We start from the raw sequence: 27,027 nt of genomic DNA, 5'->3' as shown, positions 1-27,027 counted from the left end.
GGTGAAGAAAGAATATAAAGAATGAAAATAGATTATTCCCAAACCTCAAAACTTTTGGCAGCTTTTTTCCACAAAATGTTGTGTAAACAGCCTACTAATTCTGTTGTCAGTTGTCTTCCTGTTTGGTGACCTGAAAAAAAAACAAGTTGTAAAAACAAGAATCAAGATCTATTACATTAAATAAAGAGCACTAACTGTGCTCTTCAGAACCTGTAATCTTTAAGTAATGGCTACAAACACAATCACATTCAGACAGGTTTTCATCATCAATTTTAGATTTACTAGCAAAATTGATTATGTAATACAATCAGAGTTTGCTAGAATCTCTGTAATTCGCCCATCAATCTATAATAGTTTTCCAGCCTAGTCTCTTTTTAACGTATTTTCTAAGTTCCAAATTTGATCATCATCTGGTGCCTTAATGTTATTATCAATGAATAGACAGCAATGCTAGAAATCATTAATAAGAAGTGTTTATACTATTATGTACTAACTAGATCAGATTAAGTTCCCAAGAAAGGCCAATTATACCTTAAAGCCTTTGTAAAATACTTTAAGACCATGTTTACACATAAACTCTATTACTTTAAATTGTAACTCATGTCTGACTGTTTCTGGTCTAGACATGTACAGGGTTCAAATACGTTATCACACACTAAGGTAAAGTTTAAGCTATAATAGAATTCTATACCCCTTTCACTTCCACCCCTTTGGCACTATCAATTTCCATGCAAGTCTTGATTAGAAAACTGAGAGTCTGACCCCTCAGCAGACATAGTCTGTTCCATGACTTAGTTAAAAATACTCACATGAGAGTAAAATCCACATAAAGCATCTACTTAAAATATTATACTTTGAAAGTGTAAGTATATAATTAGATATCACAATATAACTTGGGTTAACTGTAATTTTAGAAAATTAGTTATTCTGGATAGCAAAGTTTTCTAGTTACCTGGCAGTTTACTTTCATTAAACATAAAATAATTTTTTATTTTAAAAAGTCTAAATCATTTAAAGTTCTTAATTTTTCTAAAAATTATGTTTTATGAATTATGTTTTTCTAAACATACATTCTAGTTTTCTAAAGCACAATTTAACTTTTGTTTGACTATTCAAGGTCAACCTAACAACTATTGTATTTTATTGTACTGATAGTATATCATAATGATGCCTTCAGTAATTATTATGTAGTACAGATTATTATACTTTTTTAAATACTTGAAATTGTTTTATACAATTTATAAGGTTTTTCCCTCCCTTGTGATCAGGTTATCTGTATATTTCCCTGTAGGTCCTTTCTCCCTTTATAATATGCTACCATTAAAATGCTGAGGGTTGGAAAACCAGATAACCAAGCTTAACAACGCTGGGTCTAAAAACAACTGGATTCTTAGTGAGGATATGGAAGAAGGGTGTCATCAGTAAAATACAATTCATAGAATCTAGAGTTCAATAGAGTCTTAGAAATTATCTAGTCAAAAGAATTCCTTTAAAAAAATAAATGACTCTTTTTATAAAAACATGATACATACTTATAAAAATTCAAGCAATCTGGTAAAAAACAAAGAAAGCAATAAATCACATAAACTGCCACCACTCAGAATAAATTCCAGTGTTAACATTAGTGACTATCATTCCAGTTATATCTCTATATATGTATAGAGTAGGAAAGACAGATCAGGGCAAGAATTTTCTAATAAATGGATCATACTCTCTGTGTTCTTCAGGGTATAGGATTCTACAGAGAGATGGGGGAATTAATGGTATGCTGAGATCTGGCTCTACAACTCTGCTTTAACCACAGCAACTCTAGTCTATTTTATTGGGGGCAGGGTTCATATACAATTGTATCACAAAAGGATGCTGCTGCTGCTGCTAAAAAGAAGTTAAAAAGTAGGAATGTAGTTCACAACCTTCATTTTATAGTTGGAAAAATCCAAGATCCAGAGATATTACTGACCTGTCTGAAGGTACGCAGCTAATTTGAGATCGAACTGAAACATGAAGTTAGGCTTATAATCTCACAATTTTCCATTACACTTGAGGATTAAGCTCAGAGGTCTGTTTTTGTTGATGTTTTGTTATCTTTGCTTAGCTTTCATTCTAGCTTGCCAAATATGTGGAATCTGGATAGGTGAGTTGTTATAGTCAAAGGGTATTAAGGAGAAAAAAAAGGAAGTGAGAGGAAGGAAAAAATCTGTTGACTTGAGGAGTTTGCTACTGCTCTGACCTGCATCTCAGAACTACATGCGTATTAACACCTTTCTAAAACACCTGCAGAAATCCTACTGACCTATAATGATTTCTTCAATCTTCTCCCTGGCAAGCAATTCTTCCTTCCTTTGTAAAAGCATGTCAACATGGAGCAGTAGAGCTTTACCAACATTTTCTGATGACTTAAAATGTTCACAGATAATCTTCAGGAAATAAAACCCAACAGATTCTCTGTTCAATGAAACACAATTTTAAGTGGTGTGAATAAAATAACATTTTTAATTAACAAGGCAAAATTTTGAGTATGAGCAAAACAGACAAGATAAAACTATATCTGAACTTAGTTAATATCATTAAATGTCTAAATAGCCTATTGGTCAACAATAAATAATTTAATTCAATTTCTGTTTAATTTATCAAGCCACACACATTTTCTTTTTATGAACACATAGAGTCAGACAATCATTTCTCTACTAATATCTAATTGGTTCTTTTTCTCCAAAACTTATGTCAGTTTATAAATATTGGAACATGAGAGCCATAAAGTGAAGATACATGAACTGACATTACAAATTTACCAGTCCCTGTTCATGAGAACTTTTATGATATACTTTCTTAGCAACTTTCAAATATACCATACAGCACTGTTTACTACAGTCATCATGTACATTACATCCCCAGTATTTATTTATAACTGGAAGTTTCTATCTTTTGACCACCTTCTCAAGTCATTGTGCTGTATAGCTTAAACTTATACAGTGCTGAATGTCAATTATATCTCAATAAACCTGAAAGAAAAAGAAATTTACCAATTCCCTCTGCCAACAATTCCTTTAAAAATTTATTTATGCTTATTACACAAATAATATACCAGGAGATAATGATTATTTTAAATACAAATATTTCATGGATTGGAAGACTTAATATTGTTAAGATGGCAATATTCCCAAAGTGATATACAGATGTAATGCAATCCCTATGAAAATCCCAATGACATTTTTTGCAGAAATGAAAAATTCCATCCTAAAAATCAAACAGAATATCAAGGTACCCAGAAGAGCCAAAACAATCCAGAAACAGAAGAACAAAGCTGGAGGACTCATACTTCATGACTTCAAAACTTACTACAAAGATACAGTAATCAAAATAATGTGATACTGGCATACAGACACAAATATACCAATGGAATAGAATAGAGTCTAGAAATAAATTCTCACATATATGGTTGAATGATTTTTGACAAAGGTGCCAAGAGCATTCCATGGAGGAAAAAAAACCGTCTTGTCAATAAACAGTGCAGGGACAACTGGATATCCATAAGCAAAAGAATGAAATTGGACCTTTACCTTACACCATATACAAAAATGAACTCCAAACGGATCAAAGACCTAAATGGAAGAGCTAAAATATAAAACTTTTATAAGAAAATATAAGGGAAAAATCTTTACAACACTGGATTTGGCAATGATTTCTTTGATATGACACCAAAAGCACAAGTAACACCAGTAAAAATAAACTAGACTACGTCAAAATTTTAAAATTTTGTGTATCAAAGAACACAATCAACAGAGTGAAAAGGCAACCTATGAAATGGGAGAAAATATTTGCAAATCATACGTCTGATACAGAGTTAATATCCATATATATAAAGAACTCCTAAAACTCAACAACAAAAATCAACTGACTTAAAAATGGGCAAAGGGCTTGAATAGACATTTTTCCAAAGAAGATATACAAGTGGCAAAAATCACATGAAATACTTGACATCACTAATCATTGGGGAAATGCAAATCAAAGCCACAGTGAGATACATCTCACACCCATTAGGATGGCTACTGTCACAAAAACAAAAAATAACAAGGGTTGGCAAGAATGTGGGAATACTGGAAACCTGTGCACTGTTGCTGGGAATGTAAAATGGTACAGCCACTATGGAAAACAGTATCGTGATTCCTTTAAAAAATTAGGGCTTCCCTGGTGGCGCAGTGGTTGAGAATCCGCCTGCCGATGCAGGGGACACGGGTTCGTGCCCTGGTCCGGGAAGATCCCACATGCCGCGGAGCAACTAAGCCCGTGAGCCATGGCTGCTAGGCCTGCGCGTCCGGAGCCTGTGCTCCGCAACGGGAGAGGCCACAGCAGTGAGAGGCCCGCATACCGCAAAAAAAAAAAAAAAAAAAAAAAAAAAAAAAAAAAATTAAAAACAGAATTTCCATATGATCTACTAGTTCTACTTCTGGGTATAAACCCAAAATAACTGAAAGCAGGGTCTCAAAGAAATATTTTTACACCCACTTGCATAGCAGTATTATTCACAATAGCCAAAAGGTGCACGTAATACAAGTCTCCATTGATGGATGAATGGATAAACAAAATGCAGTATACACATACAGTGGAATATTATTCAGCCTTTCAAAAGGAGGAAATTCTGACACATGCTACAACACGAATGAACCTTGAGGACACTATGCTAAATGAAATACAATAGTAACAAAAGGAGAAATAGTGTATGATTTCACTAATATGAGGTACTTACAGTAGTCAAATTCATAGAGACAGAAAGTAGAATGGTGTATGCCAGGGACTGGGAAAGGGGAGAATAGGGACTTGATGCTTAATGGGTACAAAGTTTTAAATGGGCAAGATGAAAAGAGCTCTGGAGTTTGGTTAATGTACTTAACACTATGAATGTTAATTGTAACAAATTTAACAATGTGAATGTACTTAACACTGATGAACTGTACACTTAAAAATAGTTAACATGGTATGTTTTATGCTTTGTGTATTTTACCACAATTTAAAACTTCAAAAAAATTTTAATTAAAAAATGAAAATATCATAAATCAGTATTGAGCTTTTCTGCATCTATTGAAAAATGATCATATGGTTTTTATTCATCAATTTGTTAATGTGGTATATCACATTGATTGATTTGCATATACTGAAGAATCCCTGCATCCGTGGGATAAATTCCACTTGATCAGGGTGTATGATCCTTTTAATGTGTTGTTGGATTCAGTTTGCTAGTATTTTGCTAAGGATTTTAGCATCTCTGTTCATCAGTGATACTAGCCTGTAATTTCCTTTTTTGGGGATATCTTTGTCTCATTTTGGTATCAGGGTGATGGTGGCCTCATAAAATGAACTTGGGAGTGTTCCTTCCTCTGCAAATTTTTGGAAGAGTTTCAGAAGAGTAGGTGTTAACTCTTCTATAAATGTCTCATAGAATTCGCCTGTGAAGCCATCTGGTCTTGGACTTTTGTTTGTTGTAAGACTTAATCACAGTTTCAATTTCAGTACTTGTGACTGGTCTGTTCATATTTTCTATTTCTTCCTGACTCAGACTTGGAAGGTTGTATCTTTCTAAGCATTCGTCCATTTCTTCTGGTTGTCCATTTTATTGACATACAGTTGCTTTTAGTAATGTCTCATGATCCTTTGTATTTCTGTGGTATCTGTTTATAACATTTCCTTTTTCATTTCTAATTGTATTGATTTAATTCCTCTCCCTCTTTTTCTTGATGAGTCTGGCTAAAGTTTTATAAATTTTGTTCATCTTCTCAAAAAGCAAGCTTTCAGTTTCATTGATCTTTGCTGCTATTGTCTTCATCTCTATTTCATTTATTTCTGCTGTGATCTTTATTTCTTTCCTTCTACTAACTTTGGGTTTTGTTTGTCTTCTTTCTCTGGTTGCTTTAGGTGTGAGGATAGGTGGTTTATTTGAGATTTTTCTTGTTTCTTGAAGTAAGATTGTATTGCTATAAACTTCTCTCTTAGAACTGCTTTTGCAGTGTCCCATAGGTTTTGGATTGCTGCATTTTCGTTGTTGTTTGTCTCAAGGTATTTTTGATATCCTCTTTCATTTCTTTCTTCAGTGAACCATTGAATATGTAGTAACATATTGTTAGCCTCCATGGGTTTGTGGTTTTTTACAGTATTTTTTTCCTGTAACTGATTTCTAATCTCATAGTGTTGTCCAGAAAGTGGGCTTAGAGGAAACCTACCTCAACATAATAAAGGCCATATATGACAAACGTACAGTTAACATAATACTCAATGGTAAAAAGCTGAAAGCATTTCCTCTAACATCAGTAACAAGACAAGGAGGTCCACTCTTGCCACTTTTATTCAACATAGTTTTGGAAGTCCTAGCCATGGCTATCAGAGAAGAAGAAGAAATCAAAGGAATCCAAATTGGAAAAGAAGTAAAACTGTCACTGTTTGCAGATGACATGATACTATACATAGAAAAATCCTAAAGATGCTACCAGAAAACTACTAGTGTTCATCAATGAATTTGGTAAAGTTTCACAACAGAAAACTCATACACAGAAATCTCTTGCATTCCTATACACTAACAGTGAAAGATCAGAAAGAGAGATTAAGGAAACAATCCCATTTACCATTGCAACAACAAGAATAAAATACCTATGAATAAACCTACTTAAAGAGGTAAAAGACCTGTACTCAGAAAACTATAAAATACTGATTAAAGAAATCAAGGTAACACAGATGGAGAGATATACCATGTTCTTGGATAGGAAGGATCAACATTGTGAAAATGACTATACTACCAAAGCAATCTACAGATTCAATGCAATCCCTATCAAACTACCAATGGCATTTTTCACGGAATGAGAACAAAAAATGTGTTGGAAACACAAAAGACCCCAAAGAGCCAAAGCAATCTTGAGAAAGAAAAACGGAGCTGGAGGAATCAGGCTCCCTGACTTCAGACTATACTACAAGGCTACACAGTAATAAAGACAGTATGGTACTGGCACAAAAACAGAAATATAGATCAATGGAATAGGACAAAACTCCAGAGATAAATCCATGCACTTATGGTCACCAAATCTAGGAGGTAAGAATTTACAATGGAGAAAAGACAGTCTCTCCAATAAGTGGTGCTGGGAAAACTGGACAGCTATATGTAAAAGAATGAAATTAGAATATTTGCTAACACCGTACACAAAAACTCAAAATGGATTAAAGACCTAAATGTAATGCTGGATACTATAAAACTCTTACAGGAAAACATAGGCAGAGACTCTTTGACATAAACAGTAGCAAGATCTTTTTTGATCCACCTCCTAGAGCAATGAAAATAAAAACAAAAATAAACAAATGTGATCTTATTAAACTTAAAAGCTTCTGTACAGCAAAGGAAACCATAAACAAAACTAAAAGACAACCCTCAGAATGGCAGAAAATATTTGAAAACAAAGCAACTGACAAGGGATTAATCTCCAAAATATACAAACAGCTTACACAGCTCAATATCAGAAAAACAAAGTACTCAATCAAAAAATGGGCAGAAGATCTAAATAGACATTTCTCCAAAGAAAACATACAGATGGCTAAAAACCACATGAAAAGATGCTCAACATCACTAATTATTAGAGAAATGAAAATCAAAACTACAATGAGGTATCACCTCACACCAGTCAAAATGGCCATCATCAAAAAGTCTACAAGTAATAAATGCTGGAGAGGATGTGCCTAAAAGGGAACCCTCTTACACTGCTGGTGGGAATGTAAACTGGTACAGCCACTATGGAGAACAGTATGGAGGATCCTTAAAAAACGGAAAATAGAGCTACCATATGATCCAGCAATCCCACTCCTGGGCATATACCCTGAGAAAGCCATAATTCAAAAAGAGTCATGTACCACAATGTTCATTGCAGCACTATTTACAATAGCCAGGACATGGAAGTAACCTAACTGTCCATTGACAGATAAATGGATAAAGAAGATGTGGTACATATATACAATGGAATATTACTCAGCCATAAAAAGAAACAAAATGGAGTTATTTGTAGTGAGATGGATGGACCTAGATTCTGTTATACAGAGTAAAGTAAGTCAGAAAGAGAAAAACAAATACCATATGCTAACGCATACAGTATCTAAAACATATGTGGAATCTAAAAAAAATAGTTCTGATGCACCTAGAAGCAGGAATAAAGATGCAGACATAGAGAATGGACTTCTGGACATGGGGTGGGGGAAGGGTAAGCTACGATGAAGTGAGAGAGTAGCATGGATGTATATATACTACCAGATGTAAAATAGATAGCTAGTGGGAATCAGCTGCATTACACGGGGAGATCAGCTCGGTGCTTTGTCACCACATAGAGGAGTGGGATAAGGAGGGTGGGAGGGAAACACAAGAGGGAAGGGATATGGGGATATATGTATACATATAGCTGATTCACTTTGTTATACAACAGAAACACAACATTATAAAGCAATTATAGTCCAATAAAGATGTTAAAAAATTTCTCAATGAATAGTAAGGGCTATTATTTTGTACAAGGTAAGAAAAAAATAGAATGAAATATTGCCATCTGCAGCAACATGGATGGACCTAGCAAAAATCACTAAGTGAAGTAAGTCAAGCAGAGAAAGACACATTTTACATATCACTTATTTGTGGAAGCTACAAAGTAATACTAATGAATCTATATTCAAAACAGAAACATACTCACAGACCTAAAAAAGAAACTTATGGTTACTAAAGGGGAAAGGGAGAGGGTGACAGATAAATTAGGAGTATGGGACTAACAGATACAAACTGCTCTACACAAAATGGATAATCAACAATGAGTTACTATATAACACAGGGAATTATATTCAATATCTTGTAATAACTTATAATGGAGGGACTTCCCTGGTGGTCCAGTGGTTAAGACTCTGCACTCCCAATGCAGGGGGCCTGGGTTCAATCCCTGGTCAGGGAACTAGATCCTGCACACCACAACTAAAGATCCTGCATGCCGTAACTAAGGATCCCACATGCTGCAACAAAGATTCCGCACGTGGCAACAAAGATCTTGCATGCCACAACTAAGACCCAGAGCAGTCAAATAAATAAATAAACTTATAATGGAAAATAGTCTGAAAATATATACATATATAAAACTGAATCATTTTCCTGTACACCTGAAACCAACACACTATTGTAAATCAACTATACTTCAATTTTTTTAAAAAGATCCAGGAGAGACGGCTTAAAGATGGCGGAAGAGTAAGACGCGGAGATCTCCTTCCTCCTCACAGAGACATCAGAAATACATCTACACGTGGAGCTTCTCCTGTAGAGCACCCACCGAACGCTGGCAGAGGACCTCGGACCTCCAAAAAGGCAAGAAACTCCCCACATATCTGGGTAGGGCAAAAGAAAAAAGAATAAACAGGGACAAAAGAATAGGGACGGGACCTATGCCAGTGGGAGGGAGCCGAGAAGGAGGAAAGACTCCCACACACTAGAGGCCCCTTCGCGGGCGGAGACTGCGGGCGCCGGAGGGGGAAGCTCCGGAGCCGCGGAGGACAGCTCAGCCACAGGGGTGCGGAGGGCAAAGCGGAGAGATTCCCGCAGAGGATCGGTGCCGACCGGCGCTCACCAGCCCGAGAGGCTTGTCTGCTCGCCCGCCGGGGCGGGCGGGGCCGGGAGCTGAGGCTCGGGCTTCAGTCGGATCCCAGGGAAAGGTCTGGAGTTGGCAGAGTGAAGACAGCTTGAAGGGGGCTAGTGCGCCACGGCTGGCCGGGAGGGAGTTCGGGAGAAGTCTGGAGCTGCCGAAGAGGCAAGAGACCTTTTCCTCCCTCTTTGCTGCCTGGGCGCGAGGAGAGGGGATTAAGTGCGTCGCTTAAAGGAGCTCCAGAAGCGGGCGCGGAGCTGCCGAAGAGACAAGAGACTTTTTCTTGCCTCTTTGCTTCCTCGGGTGTGAGGTGAGGGGATTAAGAGCACCGCGTAGAGGAGCTCCAGAAACAGGCGCGAGCCGCGGCTGTCGGCACGGACAGTAGAGACGGGTGTCGGACGCTAAGGTTGCTGCTGCCACCACCAAGAGGCCTGTGTGTGAGCACAGGTCACTCTCCACACCGGCCCTCCCGGGAGCCCGTGTAGTCCGCCACTGCCGGGGTCCCGGGATCCAGGGACAGCTTCCCCGGGAGAACGCACGGCGCGCCTTGGGCCTGTGCAGCGTCACGTCGGCCTCTGACGTCGCGGACTCGCCCCGCCCCCGTGCCACTCCCTCCCCCCAGCCTGAGTGAGCTGGAGCCCCCGAATCAACTGCTCCTTTAACATCGTCCTGTCTGAGCGAAGGGCAGTCGCCCTCGGACAACCTACACGCAGAGGCGGGACCAAGTCCAAAACTGAACCCCAGGAGCTGTGCGAACAGAGAGGAGAGGGGGAGATCTCTCCCAACAGCCTCAGAAGCGGCGGATTAAAGCTCCACAATCAACTTGAAGTGCCCTGCATCTGTTGAAAACCTGAATAGACAACGAATCATCCCAAGTTGAGGAGGTGGACTTTGGGAGCAAGATATACTATTATTTTCCCCTTTTTTTTTCTTTTTGTGGGTCTGTATGTGTGTGCTGCTGTGTGCGATTTTGTCTATATAGCTTTGCTTGCACCATTTGTCCTAGGGTTAGACCGACCCATTTTTCTGTTTTTTGTTTGTTTGTTTGTTTTTTTGTGTTTTTTTTGTGTTTTTTTGTTTTTTTTTTGTTTTTTGTTTTTTAAAAGGAAATTTTTCTTCGTAATAATTATTTTTTATTTTAATAACTATACTTTATACTACTCTGTCTTCTCCCTTTCTTTCTTCCTTTCTTCCCTCCTTCCCTCCTTTCTTCCTTCCTTCCCCCTTCTTTCCTCCCTTCCTCTCTTCCTTCCTCCCTTTCTTCCTCTGTACCTTCCGTCCTTGCTTTCTTGCTTCCTTCCTTCATTTCTTCCTTCCTTTCTTCCTTCCTTCCCTCCCTCCCTCCTTCCTTCCTTTTCTTTCCTCTCTATTTATTCTACCTTTTATTTTGAGCCGTGTGGATTAAAGGTTCTTGGCACCCCAGCCAGGCACCAGGGCGGTGTCCCTGAGGTGGGAGAACCAACCTCAAGACACTAGTCCACAAGAGACCTCCGAGCTCCACGTAATATCAGACGGCGAAAATCTCCCAGAGACCTCCATCTCAACACCAAGACCCAGCTTCACTCAAGGACCAGCAAAGAACAGTGCTGGACACCCTATCCCCAACAAAGAGCAAGACAGGTCTACAGCCCCATCCATTAGCAGAGAGACTGCCTAAAATCATAATAAGGTTACCAACATCCCCAAACACACCACCAGACGAGGACCTGCCCACCAGAAGGACAAGATCCAGCCTCATCCACCAGAACAGAGGCACTAGTCCCCCCAACCAGGGAATCTACTCAACCCACTGAATCAACCTCAGCCACTGGGGACAGCCACCAAAAACAACAGGAACTACGAACCTGCAGCGTGCAAAAAGGAGACCTCAAACACAGTAAGATAAGCGAAATGAGAAGACAGAAAAACACACAACAGATGAAGGAGCAAGATAAAAACACACCAGACCTAACAGATGAAGAGGTAATAGCCAATCTACCTGAAAGAGAATTTAGAATAATGATGGTGAAGATGATGCAAAATCTTGGAAATAGAATAGACAATTTGCAAGAAACAGTTAACAGGGACCTAGAAGAAATAAAGAGGAAGCAAGCAACGATGAGCAACACAATAAATGAAATTAAAAATACTCTAGATGGGATCAATAGCAGAATAACTGAGGCAGAAGGACGGATAAGTGACCTGGAAGATAAAATAGTGGAAATAACTACTGCAGAGCAGAAGAAAGAAAAAAGAGTGAAAAGAACTGAGGACAGTCTCAGAGATCTCTGGGACAACATTAAACGCACCAACATTCGAATTATAGGGGTCCCAGAAGAAGAAGAGAAAAAGAAAGGGACTGAGAAAATATTTGAAGAGATTATAGTTGAAAACTTCCCTAATATGGGAAAGGAAATAGTTAATCAAGTCCTGGAAGCACAGAGAGTCCCATACAGGATAAATCCAAGGAGAAACACGCCACGACACATAATAATCAAACTGTCAAAAATTAAATACAAAGAAAACATATTAAAAGCAGCAAGGGAAAAACAACAAATAACACACAAGGGAATCCCCATAAGATTAACATCTGATCTTTCAGCAGAAACTCTACAAGCCAGAAGGGAGTGGCAGGACATATTTAAAGTGATGAAGGAAAAAAACCTACAACCAAGATTACTCTACCCAGCAAGAATCTCATTCAGATTTGATGGAGAAATTAAAACCTTTACAGACAAGCAAAAACTGAGAGAGTTCAGCACCACCAAACCAGCTCTACAACAAATCCTAAAGGAACTTCTCTAGGCAAGAAACACAAGAGAAGGAAAAGACCTACAAGAACAACCCGAAACAAGTAAATGGTAATAGGAACATACATATCGATAATTACCTTAAATGTAAATGGATTAAATGCTCCCACCAAAAGACACAGACTGGCTGAATGGATACAAAAACAAGACCCATATATATGCTGTCTACAAGAGACCCACTTCAGACCTAGGGACACATACAGACTGAAAGTAAGGGGATGGAAAAAGATATTCCATGCAAATGGAAATCAGAAGAAAGCTGGAGTAGCAATTCTCATATCAGACAAAATAGACTTTAAAATAAAGACTATTACAAGAGACAAAGAAGGACACTACATAATGATCAAGGGATCGATCCATGAAGAAGATATAACAATTGTAAATATTTATGCACCCAACATAGGAGCACCTCAATACATAAGGCAAATACTAACAGCCTTAAAAGGGGAAATCGACAGCAACACAATTATAATGGGGGACTTTAACACCCCACTTTCACCAATGGACAGATCATCCAAAATGAAAATAAATAAGGAAACACAAGCTTTAAATGATACATTACACAAGATGGACTTAATTGATATTTATAGGACATTCCATCCAAAAACAACAGAATACACATTTTTCTCAAGTGCTCATGGAACATTCTCCAGGATTGATCATATATTGGGTCACAAATCTAGCCTTGGCAAATTTAAGAAAATTGAAATCGTATCAAGTATCTTTTCCGACCACAACGCTATGAGACTAAATATCAATTATAGGAAAAGATCTGTAAAAAATACAAACACATGGAGGCTAAACAATACACTACTTAATAACGAAGTGATCACTGAAGAAATCAAAGAGGAAATCAAAAAATACTTAGAAACAAATGACAATGGAGACACAACGACCCAAAACCTATGGGATACAGCAAAAGCAGTTCTAAGAGGCAAGTTTATAGCAATACAATCATACCTTAAGAAACAGGAAACATCTCGAATAAACAACCTAACTTTGCACTTAAAGCAATTAGAGAAAGAAGAACAAAAAACCCCCAAATTTAGTAGAAGGAAAGAAATCATAAAGATCAGATCAGAAATAAATGAAAAAGAAGTGAAGGAAACAATAGCAAAGATCAATAAAACTAAAAGCTGGTTCTTTGAGAAGATAAATAAAATTGATAAACCATTAGCCAGACTCATCAAGAATAAAAGGGAGAAGACTCAAATCAATAGAATTAGAAATGAAAAAGGAGATATAACAACTGACACTGCAGAAATACAAAAGATTATTAGAGATTACTACAAGCAACTGTATGCCAATAAAATGGACAACCTGGAAGAAATGGACAAATTCTTAGAAATGCACAAGCTGCCGAGACTGAACCAGGAAGAAATAGAAAATATGAACAGACCAATCACAAGCACTGAAATTGAAACTGTGATTAAAAATCTTCCAGCAAACAAAAGTCCAGGACCAGATGGCTTCACAGGCGAATTCTATCAAACATTTAGAGAAGAGCTAACACCTATCCTTCTCAAACTCTTCCAACAGATAGCAGAGGGAGGAACACTCCCAAACTCATTCTATGAGGCCAACATCACCCTGATACCAAAACCAGACAAAGACGTCACAAAGAAAGAAAACTACAGGCCAATATCACTGATGAACATAGATGCAAAAATCCTCAACAAAATATTAGCAAACAGAATCCAACAGCACATTAAAAGGATCATACACCATGATCAAGTGGGGTTTATCCCAGGAATGCAAGGATTCTTCAATATACGCAAATCAATCAATGTGATACACCATATCAACAAACTGAAGGAGAAAAACCATATGATCATCTCAATAGATGCAGAGAAAGCTTTTGACAAAATTCAACACTCATTTATGATAAAAACCTTGCAGAAAGTGGGCATAGAGGGAACTTTCCTCAACATAATAAAGGCCATATATGACAAACCCACAGCTAGCATCGTTCTCAATGGTGAAAAACTGAAACCATTTCCACTAAGATCAGGAACAAGACAAGGTTGCCCACTCTCACCACTCTTATTCAACATAGTTTTGGAAGTTCTAGCCACAGCAATCAGAGAAGAAAAAGAAATAAAAGGAATCCAAATAGGAAAAGAAGAAGTAAAGCTGTCACTGTTTGCAGATGACATGATACTATACATAGAGAATCCTAAGGATGCTACCAGAAAACTACTAGAGCTAATCAATGAATTTGGTAAAGTTGCAGGATACAAAATTAATGCACAGAAATCTCTGGCATTCTTATACACTAATGATGAAAAATCTGAGAGTGAAATTAAGAAAACGCTCCCATTTACCATTGCAACAAAAAGAATAAAATATCTAGGAATAAACCTACCTAAGGAGACAAAAGACTTGTATGCAGAAAACTATAAGACACTGATGAAAGAAATTAAAGATGATACAAATAGGTGGAGAAATATACCATGTTCTTGGATTGGAAGAATCAACATTGTGAAAATGACTCTACTACCCAAAGCAATCTACCGATTCAATGCAATCCCTATCAAATTACCACTGGCATTTTTTACAGAACTAGAACAAAAAATTTCACAATTTGTATGGAAACACAAAAGACCCCGAATAGCCAAAGCAATCTTGAGAACGAGAAATGGAGCTGGAGGAATTAGGCTCCCTGACTTCAGACTCTACTACAAGGCTACAGTAATCAAGACAATATGGTACTGGCACAAAAACAGAAATATAGATCAATGGAACAGGATAGAGAGCCCAGAGATAAACCCACACACATATGGTCACCTTATCTTTGATAAAGGAGGGAAGGATATACAGTGGAGAAAAGACAGCCTCTTCAATAAGTGGTGCTGAGAAAACTGGACAGCTACATGTAAAAGTATGAAATTAGAACAATCCCTAACACCACACACAAAAATAAACTCAAAATGGGTTAAAGACCTAAATGTAAGGCCAGACACTATCAAACTCTTAGAGGAAAACATAGGCAGAACACTATACGACATAAATCACAGCAAGATCCTTTTTGACCCATCTCCTAGAGAAATGGAAATAAAAACACAAATAAACAAATGGGACCTAATGAAACTTAAAAGCTTTTGCACAGCAAAGGATACCATAAACAAGACCAAAAGACAACCCTCAGAATGGGAGAAAATATTTGCAAATGAAGCAACTGACAAAGGATTAATTTCCAAAATTTATAAGCAACTCATGCAGCTCAATAACAAAAAAACAAACAACCCAATCCAAAAATGGGCAGAAGAACTAAATAGACATTTCTCCAAAGAAGATATACAGATTGCTAACAAACACATGAAAGAATGCTCAACCTCATTAATCATTAGAGAAATGCAAATCAAAACTACAATGAGATATCATCTCACACCGGTCAGATTGGCCATCATCAAAAACTCTAGAAACAATAAATGCTGGAGAGGGTGTGGAGAAAAGGGAACCCTCTTGCACTGCTGGTGGGAATGTAAATTGATACAGCCGCTATGGAGAACAGTATGGAGGTTCCTTAAAAAACTACAAATAGAACTACCATACGACCCAGCAATCCCACTACTGGGCATATACCCTGAGAAAACTATAATTCAGAAAGACTCATGTACCAAAATGTTCATTGCAGCTCTATTTACAATAGCCAGGACATGGAAGCAACCTAAGTGTCCATCAACAGATGAATGGATAAAGAAGATGTGGCACATATATACAATGGAATATTACTCAGCCATAAAAAGAAATGAAACTGAGTTATTTATAATGAGGTGGATGGACCTGGAGTCTGTCATACAGAGTGAAGTAAGTCAGAAGGAGAAAAACAAATACCGTATGCTAACACATATATATGGACTCTAAGGGAAAAAAATGTCATGAAGAGGTTAGTGGTAGGACGGGAATAAATCACAGACTTACTCGATCATGGACTTGAGGATATGGGGAGGGGGAGGGGTGGGCTGTGACGAAGTGGGGGAGTGGCAGGGACATATATACACTATCAAATGTAAATTAGATAGCTGGTGGGAAGCTGCTGCATAGCACAGGGAGATCACCTCTGTGCTGTGTGACCGCCTGGAGGGGTGGGATAGGGAGGGTGGGAGAGAGGGTGATGCAAGAGGGAGGAGATGTGGGAGCATGTGTGTATGTATAACTGATTTAGTTTGTTGTAGAGGGAAAACTAACACACTATTGTAAAACAATTATACTCCAATAAAGATGTTAAAAAAAAAAAAAAAAAAAAAAAAAGATCCAATGTTATGCTGCCTAAAGGAGACTCGCTTTAGTGTTAAAGACACACACAGACTGCAAATGAATAGAAGGAAAAAGACATTTCAAGCAAATGGTAACAAAAAGAAAGCATAGGTAGCTATACTCCATTTATGGAAATAGACTTTAAGTTAAAAATAGTCAAAAGAGACAAAGAAGGTGATTACATAATGATAAAGGGGTCAATCCCTCAAGAAAATATAAAAATTATACATATTTATGTAGTCAAGATCAGAACAACTAAATATATAAAACAAATACCAACGGTACTGAAGGGAGAATTTTAAAAATACACTAATGAACAGATCCAACTGAATTCAATGGATACATCATCTAGAATATCAATAAGGAAACAGTGGATTTGAACAAAAATATCGGCCAAATGGACCTAACAGCTACATATACAGAATATTCCATCCTTCAGCAGCAGAATACACATTCTTCTCAAGTGCACATGGGACAGTTTCTAGGATAGACCATATGTTAGGCCATGAAATGAGTCTCACAAATTCAAGAAGATGGAAATTATATCAAGTATCTTTTCCAACCACAATGAATGAAACTAGAAATCATGGAAAATTCACAAATACATGGAAATTAACACACTTCCTAAAAACCAATAGATCAAAGAAGAAATCAAAAGGGATATAAAAATATGTATCTTGAGACAAATGAAAATAGAAACACAGTCTACCACAACTTATGGAATGCACAAAAGCAATTCTAAGAGTTTATAATGACAGCACATACATCAAGAAAAAAGAAATAATCTCAAATAAACAACCTAACCTTACATGATGAGGAACTAGAAAATGAAGAACACACTAAGACCAAAGTTAGCAGAAGAAAGGAAATAATAAAGATTAGAGCAGAAGTAAATGAACTAGAGAATAGGAAAAGATAGACAAACTTCTAGTTAGACAACCAAGAAAGAAAGAGAAAGGAACCAAGTAAAATTATAAATGAAGGAGATGAGATTACAGCTGATGCCACAGAAATACAGTGGATCACAGGAGGCTACTATGAATAACTGTCTGCCAAAAAATTGGACAGCCTAGAAGAAATGCAACATACTAAGACTGAATCATGAAGAAACAGAAAATCTGAAGAGACTAATAACGACTAAGGAGATTGAAGCAGTAATCAAAAATTTTCCACACAGAAAAGCCTAGGACCAGATGGTTTCACTAGGGAATTCTACCAAACATTTAAAGAAGAATTAATGCCAATCCTTCTCAAAATCTTCCAAAATATTTAAGAGGAGGAAACACTTCCAAACTCATTTTATGAGGTCAGCCATTACCCTGAAACCAAAGTCAGAGAAGGACACTACAATAAAAGGATACTGTAGACCAATATCCCTGATGAAGAGAGATGCAAAAATCCGCAATGAAATATTAGCAAACCAAATTCAAGAACAAATTAAAAGGATCAGTCACAATGGTGGCTACAGTTAACAGCACTGTATTGTATATTTGCAAGTTGCTAAGAGTAGAAATTAAAAATTCTGACCACAAAAAAATATAAATATGTGAGGTGATGAATATGTTAACTAACCTTATTCTGGTAATCATTTTGTAATATACACATATATAAATCATTACATTATACACCTTAAACTTACACAATGTTATATGTCAATTATATCTCAATAAAGCTGGGGGGAAAACCAACACAATTAAACTACACACAATTTTAGATGTACCTAAACCAAATGTGCCCCAATATATTAAAAGATAAAGAACAGGCTGCATGTTGACAGCTTTATCTTTATAGTCTCACTTCCTGCTTAAATTTAACTCCTTCAAGCACAGCAGTGTCTTGGACTTCGATTTCAAAGACAATAAAAGTATATTTTGGAACAGATATCTTCAGACTTCCAGGGGCAAACCTGAAAATGCTAAATCCCCTTTCCTCTTCTCACCCACTCTCAGGGAAGAGGTAGTCCCTCCCCTTAAAGACCAATCTTCCCTGTTTGGCCTGGACTGCCCCTCCCCACTTTGTCCAGGACTTGGTCCCTTAAATTCTGCCCTCTGTTCACTGTGTAATTAACCTCTTTTCCCCTGGGAGTTTTTCAGTAAACATTCTTCTGCCTTGGGTCAATTAATTAGCCAATCAATAAATCATTCAATACAATAAATGTCCCTGACTGTAATCCTTTTGCTTTTAGCATTATTTTCCATGAGCAGTTTTTCTGGTGTTTGCTGGTTCTGGTTCTCAGTAAAGACTCTTGGTGAATTTCCTGCTCATGGTCTTTCACCTTTTCGTGCCATTGAGATTCATCACACCACTTTCAAGGCACTGTCTAGTAACTGAAGCAGGAGGAGAACACTGGGGTGACCTCAACCTTTCTATCTACAGAGAATAATGCAGACGTAAGGTCCTGGCCCTTCCACATTTCTTTAAGCCCATTCTTTCATCCAACTATGACACTCAGGGCATTCACAGCTCAGTGCAGGCTCTGACCACAGCAACAAATCCAGGCTCTCTCTGTTGCCTCTACTGGATCCACTCTTTCAGCAGCCTTCCCTTCTCTCTCCAGACCTGGCCCCTGTCCATAGCCGTGGCCTCTTGGTGAGAGTTCTCAGGGATCTGTTACATGGGCAACGTGTCTTTTCATCCTTTCCCTGGAGCCCTCACCCATCAGGGGTCTGAGGGAAAGGTACAGCCCCCTCAGCAACTCCTCCTGAAAACGAGATGGCCCTTTCATTCTTTCAGGCTATGTGAATAAACCATTAGCAGTAAAGGAAAATGAGGGTTTTTTTACTAAAATGCAATTGAAAGAAGAAACAATTGATGGAGGGAAAACAGAATGAAGGAGAAAAAACTAAAATATTAAAAGAAAAGAAAGCAACTGAGAGACAAGGTTTTGAGGCTGAACAACCAGAGAACCAATTCGGGTAACAGAATAAAAATGTAGATAAATACATATACAGAATCTTGAAATAGGCATATTAAAAAGGACTTGGAAATACTAATTTACAGAAATTACAGCCTTAGGAGTGTGTATACATCAGTTGAACCTTTATGTCTTGGTAAGAATATATACGTTAGTAAATGGCAGAACATGTAGAGAAGAGTTCACATAGCAGGCCTGAGGCTGCCTATTCTTTAAAAAGCCTGCTTGCCAAGTTGGTGCTTGGCCGACAACTAGTCACTCAGCTGGTAAACAGTTCCCTACACTGATATAAAACTTACCCTTAATAATAAGATTGTTTAACTATGCCTAGAATGTGCAAACAATATGGTTTATATTAAACATATACTTCCCTTTTGAGTGTCTGGAATCTTGGTATGTGCTAGGTAAAGGTGTCTACATGACCAGCCCCTATTTAAAGTCTTGGGGACTGAGTCTCTAATGAACCCCTGATAAACAACAGTTCACACACACTGTCACACTTGCTAGAGGAATTAAGCATGTCCTGTGCACCTCCACTGGGAGAGAACTCTTGGAAGCTTGTGCCTGATGTCCTTCAGACTTTGCTTCAAGTGCCTTTTAACTTTACTTTTAATGATTTTGCTTTGTACCCTTTCATTGTAATACATCTTAGCCATGATTATTACTATAAAAAGATACAGTAATCCTAAATGAGTACACACACACACACACACACACAGTTGCAAAGTACAAGCAGCAAAACCTGATAGAGCTAAAAGGAAAAATAGACAAACCACAATTAGAGTTGGAGACTTCAACACTCTTTCAAAAATTCAAAGAACTAGACAAAAAACAGCAAAGATATATAACAACTCAACAACTAATCAATTAATATCTAAATGACATTTATAAAATACTTCATCAAACTGCAGCAAAATAACCTTTTCAAGTATCCACAGACCTTGACTATATTCTGGGCTATATAACAAACCTTAAGAAACTTAAAAGAAGTGAAATCATACAGAGTGTGCTCCCTGACAACACGGATCAAACAGAAATCAAAAACAAGATAATTGAGTTAAAATGAAAGCACAGTATATCAAAATTTGCAGGATACAGCTACAGCAGTGCTGAGAGGGAAATTTTTTTATCAGTAAAGGCTTACATCAGAAAAGAAGGAAAGTCTCAAATCAATAAGCTAAGCTCCCACTATCAAGAAATCAGAAAAGTAAGAGCAAAATAAACCTAAAGCAAGCAGAAAGAGTAAAGAGCAGAAATCAATAAAATTTTAAAAGAAAAAAAAACAGAAAAAAGGGAAAACAGTGAAGCTGTTTCTTTAAAAAACATACATATAAAATTAATAAACCTCTAGCAAGACTAAAAAATAAAAAGATTAGACTCAAATTACCAATATCTGGAATGAAACAGGGGATATTACAGACCCCATATCAAAAGGATAATAAGGGAACACTATGAACACTTTCACACACAGAAATTTAACCACTTAGATGAAATGAACCACTTCCCCCAAAAGCAAAAACAAACAGAAAAACACTAACAACTCACCAGTATAAAATATATAATATTAATAACCCTGTAACTATTAAGGAAGTTGAATTCATCATTTTAAAACTCCTGAAAAAGAAGTTCCAGACTGAAACAGTTTCACTGAAGAATTCTACCAAACTTTTAAGAACTAAAACCTATACAATACCTTCCAGAAATAGGAGTGAACATTTCCTGATTAATGTTATCAAGATGGTATTAGCCTGAGAAGTCAGACAAAAGCAGTACAAAATAATAAAACTATACACCAATATCCCTCATGAATAGAGATGCAAAGATCCTTAACAGAATATTAACAAACAGAAATAAGCAATATATTCAAAGAAGTAACACCACGACCCAGTGAGATTTATTTCAGGGGTCCAAGGCAGGTTCAATATTTGAAAAATATTAATTGAAATTCACCAAACTAACAGACTGAAGGAGAAAGATCAAATGACCATATCAACTGATACAGAAACAGTATTTGACAAAACTCAACAATGCTTCACGATTTTTAAAAAAACTCTCAAAAAGGTAGAATAGGGAGTTCCCTGGTGGTCCAGTGGTTAAGACTTCACCTTCTAACACAGGGAGTGTTGGTCCAATCCCCAGTTGGGGAGCTAAGATCCCACATGCCTCGTGGGCAAAAAACCAAAACATTAAAAAAACACCCAGGAGCAATATCCACCTCCTGAAGGCAGGGAACAACAGACCCTGGGGAGCCCCGAGAACAGGGAAGCCCAGGAGGAGCTCTTTCTATCTCAGAAGGTTCTGGCCAGTTGCCTGGGCTTTGTTCCTATTCCTGCTGTGCTTATTTTTCTTTCTTTTTTTAATTTTTGAATTTTATTTTATTTATTTTTTTATACAGCAGGTTCTTATTAGTCATCAATTTTATACACCTCAGTGTATACATGTCAATCCCAATCGCCAGATTCATCACACCACCACCCTGCCCCCCTGCCACTTTCCCCTCTTGGTGTCCATACATTTGTTCTCTACATCTGTGTCTCAATTTCTGCCCTGCAAACTGGTTCATCTGTACCATTTTTCCAGGTTCCACATACATGTGTTAATATATGATATTTCTTTTTCTCTTTCTGACTTACTTCACTCTATATGACAGCCTCTAGATCCATCCACGTCTCAAAAAATGACCCAATTTCATTCCTTTCTATGGCTGAGTAATATTCCATTGTATATATGTACCACATCTTCCTTATCCATTCGTCTGTCGATGGGCATTTAGGTTGCCTCCATGACCTGGCTATTGTAAATAGTGCTGCAATGAACACTGGGGTGCATGTGCATTTTGGAATTGTGGTTTTCTCTGGGTATATGCCCAGTAGTTGGATTTCTGGATCATATGGTAATTTTATTTTTAGTTTTTTAAGGCACCTCCATACTGTTCTCCATAGTGGCTATAACAATTTACATTCCCACCAACAGTGCAAGAGGGTTCCCTTTTCTCCACACACTCTCGAGCATTTGCTGTTTGTAGATTTTCTGATGATGCCAATTCTAACTGGTGTGAGGTGGTACCTCACAGTTTTGATTTGCATTTCTCTAATAATTAGTGATGTTGAACAACTTTTCATGTGCTTCTTGGCCATCTGTATGTCTTCTTTGGAGAAATGTTTATTTACGTCTTCTGCCCATTTTTGGATTGGGTTGTTTGTTTTCTTAATATTGACCTGCATGAGCTATTTATATATTTTGGAGATTACCTTTGTCCATTGATTTGCTTGCAAATATGTTCTCCCATTCTGAGGGTTGTCTTTTCATCTTGTTAATGGATTCCTTTTCTGTGCAAAAGCTTTGAAGTTTCATTATGTGGAACTTGTCTATTTTTGTTTTTATTTCCATTACTATAAGAGGTGGATCAAAAAAGATCTTGCTGTGATTTATGTCAAACAAGGTTCTTCCTACGTTTTCCACTAAGAGTTTTATAGTATCCAGTCTTACATTTAGGTCTCTAATCCATTTTGAGTTTATTTTTGTGTATGGTGTTATGGAGTATTCTAATTTCATTCTTTTACATGTAGCTAGCTGTACAGTTTTCCCAGCACCACTTATTGAAGAGACTGTCTATTCTCCATTGTAGATTCTTGCCTTGTTGTAGATTAATTGACCATTGGTGTGTGACTTATGGGCTTTCTAACCTGTTCCATTGATCTATATTTCTGATTTTGTGCCAGTACCATGCTGATTTGATTACTGTAGCTTTGTAGTATAGTTTGAAGTCAGGGAGCCTGATTCCTCCAGCTCCGTTTTTCCTTTTTAAGATTGCTTTGGCTATTCTGGGACTTCTGCGTTTCCATACAAATTGTGAAATTTTTAATGGTAGTTCTGTGAAAAATGCCACTGGTAGGTATTGCACTGAATCTGTAGATTGGTTTGGGTAGTAGAGTCATTTTCACAATGTTGATTCTTCCAATCCAAGAACATGTTATTTCTCTCCATCTGTTTGTATCATCTTTCATTTCTTTTATCAGCATCTTATAGTTATCTGAATACAGGTCTATTGTCTCCTTAGGTAGCTTTATTCCTAGGTATTTTATTCTCTTTGTTGCAATGGCAAATGGGAGTGTTTCATTATTTACTCTTTCAGATTTTTCATCCTTAGTGTATAGAAATGAAAGAGATTTCTGTGCATTAATTTTGTATCCTGCTACTTTACCAAATTCATTGATTAGCTCTAGTAGTTTTCTAGTAGCATCTTTATGATTCTCTATGTATAGTATCATGTCATCAGCAAACAGTGACAGCTTTACTTCTTCTCTTCCAATTTAGATTCCTTTTATTTTTCTTCTCTGATTGCCATGGCTAGGACCTCCAAAACTATCTTGAATAATAGTGGTGAGAGCGGACATCCTTGTCTTCTTCCTGATCTTAGAGGAAATGCTTTCAGTATTTCACCATTGAGAATGATGTTTTCTGTTGGTTCGTTGTATACTGCCTTTATTATGTTGAGGTAGGTTCCCTCTATGCCCACTGTCTAGAGAGTTTTTATCATAAATGGGTGCTGAATTTTCTCAAAATCTTTTTGTGCATCTACTGAGATGATCATATGGTTTTCATTCTTCAATTTGTTAATATGGTGTATCACACTGATTGATTTGCGTATATTGAAGAATCCTTGCATCCCTGGGATAAATTCCACTTGATCATGGTGTATGATCCTTTTAATGTGTTGTTGGATTCTGTTTGCTAGTATTTTGTTGAGGATTTTTGCATCTATCTTTAACAGTGTTATTAATCAGTAATTTTCTTTTTTTGTAGTATCTTTGTCTGGTTTTGGTATCAGGGTGATGGTGGCCTCGTGGAATGAGTTTGGGAGTGTTCCTTCCTCTGCAATTTTTTGGAAGAGTTTGAGAAGGATGGGTGTTAGCTCTTCTCTAAATGTTTGATAGAATTCACCTGTGAAGCCATCTGGTCCTGGACTTTTGTTTGTTGGAAGATTTTTAACCACAGTTTCAATTTCATTACTTGTGACTGGTCTGTTCATATTTCCTATTTCTTCCTGGTTCAGTCTTGAAAAGTTATACCTTTCTAAGAATTTGTCCATTTCTTCCAGGTTGTCCATTTTATTGGCATAGAGTTGCTTGTAGTAGTCTCTTAGGATGCTTTGTATTTCTGCGGTGTCTGTTGTAACTTCTCCTTTTTCATTTCTAATTTTATTGAGTCCTCTCGGTCTTTTCTTGATGAGTCTGGCTAAAGGTTTATCAATTTTGTTTATCTTCTCAAAGAACCAGTTTTTAGTTTTATTGATCTTTGCTATTGTTTTCTTTGTTTCTATTTCATTTATTTCTGCTCTGATTTTTATGATTTCTTTCCTTCTGCTAACTTTGGGTTTTGTTTGCTCTTCTTTCCCTAGTTCCTTTAGGTGTAAGGTTAGATTGTTTATTTCAGATTTTTCTTGTTTCTTGAGGTAGGCTCTTATAGCTATAAACTTCCGTCTTCGAACTACTTTTGCTGCATCCCATAGGTGTTGGATTGTCATGTATTCATTGTCATTAGTCTCTAGGTATTCTTTGATTTCTTCAGTGATCTCTTGGTTATTTAGTAATGTATTGTTTAGCCTCCATGTGTTTGTGTTTTTTAGGGTTTTTTTCCGTGTAATTCATTTCTAATCTCATAGCATTGCGTTATGGTCAGAAAAGATGCTTGATATTATTTCAATTTTCTTAAATTTACTGAGTCTTGACTTGTGACCCAAGATGTGATCTATCCTGGATAATGTTCTGTGCACACTTGAGAGGAAAGTGTAATCTGCTGTTTTGGGATGGAATGTCCGATAAATATTAAACCTATCTGGTCTATTGTGTCATTTAAAGCTTCTGTTTCCTTATTTATTTTCATTTTGGACGATCTGCCCATTGGTGTAAGTGAGGTGTTGAAGTCCCCCACTATTATTGTGTTACTGACGATTTCCTCTTTTATAGCTGTTAGCAGTTGCCTTATGTATTGAGGTGCTCCTATGTTGGGTGCATATATATTTATAATTGTTATATCTTCTTCTTGGATTGATCCCTTGATCATTATGTAGTGTCCTTTCTTGTCTCTTGTAACATTCTTTATTTTAAAGTCTATTTTATCTGATATGAGTATTGCTACTCCAGCTTTCTTTTATTTCCATTGGTATGGAATATCTTTTTCCATCCTCTCACTTTCAGTCTGTATGTGTCCCTAGGTCTGAAGTGGCTCTCTTGTAGACAGCATATATACGGGTGTTGTTTTTCTATCCATTCAGCAAGCCTGTGTCTTTTGGTTGGAGCATTTAATCCATTCACGTGTAAGGTAAATATTGATATGTATATTCCTATGACCATTTTCTTAATTGTTTTTGTATGTCCTTTTCTTCTCGTGTTTCCCACTTAGATAAGTTCCTTTCACATTTGTTGTAGAGCTGGTTCAGTGGTGCTGAATTCTCTCAGCTTTTGCTTGTCTGTAAAGCTTTTATTTCTCCATTGAATCTGAATGAGATCCTTGCTGGGTCAAGTAATCTTGGTTGTAGGTTTATCCCTTTCATCACTTTAAGTATATCATGTCACTGCCTTCTGGCTTGTAGAGTTTCTGCTGAGAAATCAGCTGTCAACCTTATGGGAATTCCCTTGTATGTTAGTTGTCGTTTTTCACTTGCTGCTTTCAGTAATTTTTCTTTGCCTTTAATTTTGGCCAATTTGATTACTATGTGTCTCTGCGTGTTTCTCTTGGATTTATCCTGTATGGGACTCGCTGCACTTCCTGGACTTGGGTGGCTATTTCCTTTCCCATGTGAGAGAAGTTTTCGACTATAATCTCTTCAAATATTTTCTCAGGTCCTTTCTCTCTCTCTTCTCCTTCTGGGACCCCCTATAATGAGAATGTCATTGCGTTTAATGTTGTCTCAGAGGTCTGTTAGGTTGTCTTCATTTCTTTTCATTCTTTTTTCTTTATTCTGTTCCACAGCACTGAATTCCACCATTCTGTCTTCCAGGACACTTATCCATTCTTCTACCTCAGTTATTCTGCTACTGATTCCTTCTAGTGTAGTTTTCATTTCAGTTATTGTATTGTTCATCTGTTTGTTTGTTCTCTAATTCTTCTAGGTCTTTGTTAAACACTTCTTAAATCTTCTCGATCTTTGCCTTCATTCTTTTTCCAAGGTCCTGCATCATCTTCACTATCATTATTCTGAATTCTTTTTCTGGAAGGTTACCTATCTCCACTTCATTTAGTTGTTTTTCTGGGGTTTTACCTTGTTCCTTCAACTGGTACATAGCCCTCTGCCTTTTCATCTTGTCTATCTTTCTGTGAATGTGGTTTTTGTTCCACAGGCTGCAGGATTGTAGTTCTTCTTGCTTCTGCTGTCTGCCCTCTGGTGGATATGGCTATCTATGAGGCTTGTGCAAGTTTCCTGATG

The 27,027-nt window shown here is 37.2% G+C and overlaps 1 protein-coding gene and 1 non-coding gene across 2 annotated transcripts in view; one reads left to right on the top strand and one right to left on the bottom strand.

The window, feature by feature from the left end:
- TEX11 (testis expressed 11) overlaps positions 1 to 27,027 on the bottom strand; it is a 376,012-nt gene that overhangs the window by 153,328 nt on the left and 195,657 nt on the right. Inside the window, exons 15-16 of the mRNA XM_059050388.2 lie at positions 2,294 to 2,445; positions 45 to 130 (exon numbers count right to left, since the gene is read on the bottom strand). Coding sequence (XP_058906371.1) covers positions 45 to 130; positions 2,294 to 2,445 — 238 coding nt within the window. The remainder of the gene's footprint in view (positions 1 to 44; positions 131 to 2,293; positions 2,446 to 27,027) is intronic.
- On the top strand, positions 8,885 to 8,957 carry TRNAG-CCC (transfer RNA glycine (anticodon CCC)). The gene has a single exon. It is a non-coding gene; the product is annotated as a tRNA-Gly (tRNA).

The sequence above is a fragment of the Kogia breviceps genome, chromosome X (assembly GCF_026419965.1).
Source record: "Kogia breviceps isolate mKogBre1 chromosome X, mKogBre1 haplotype 1, whole genome shotgun sequence".
Classification (NCBI taxonomy): Eukaryota; Metazoa; Chordata; class Mammalia; order Artiodactyla; family Physeteridae; genus Kogia; species Kogia breviceps.
This window is presented reverse-complemented; position numbering and strand designations above follow the sequence as displayed.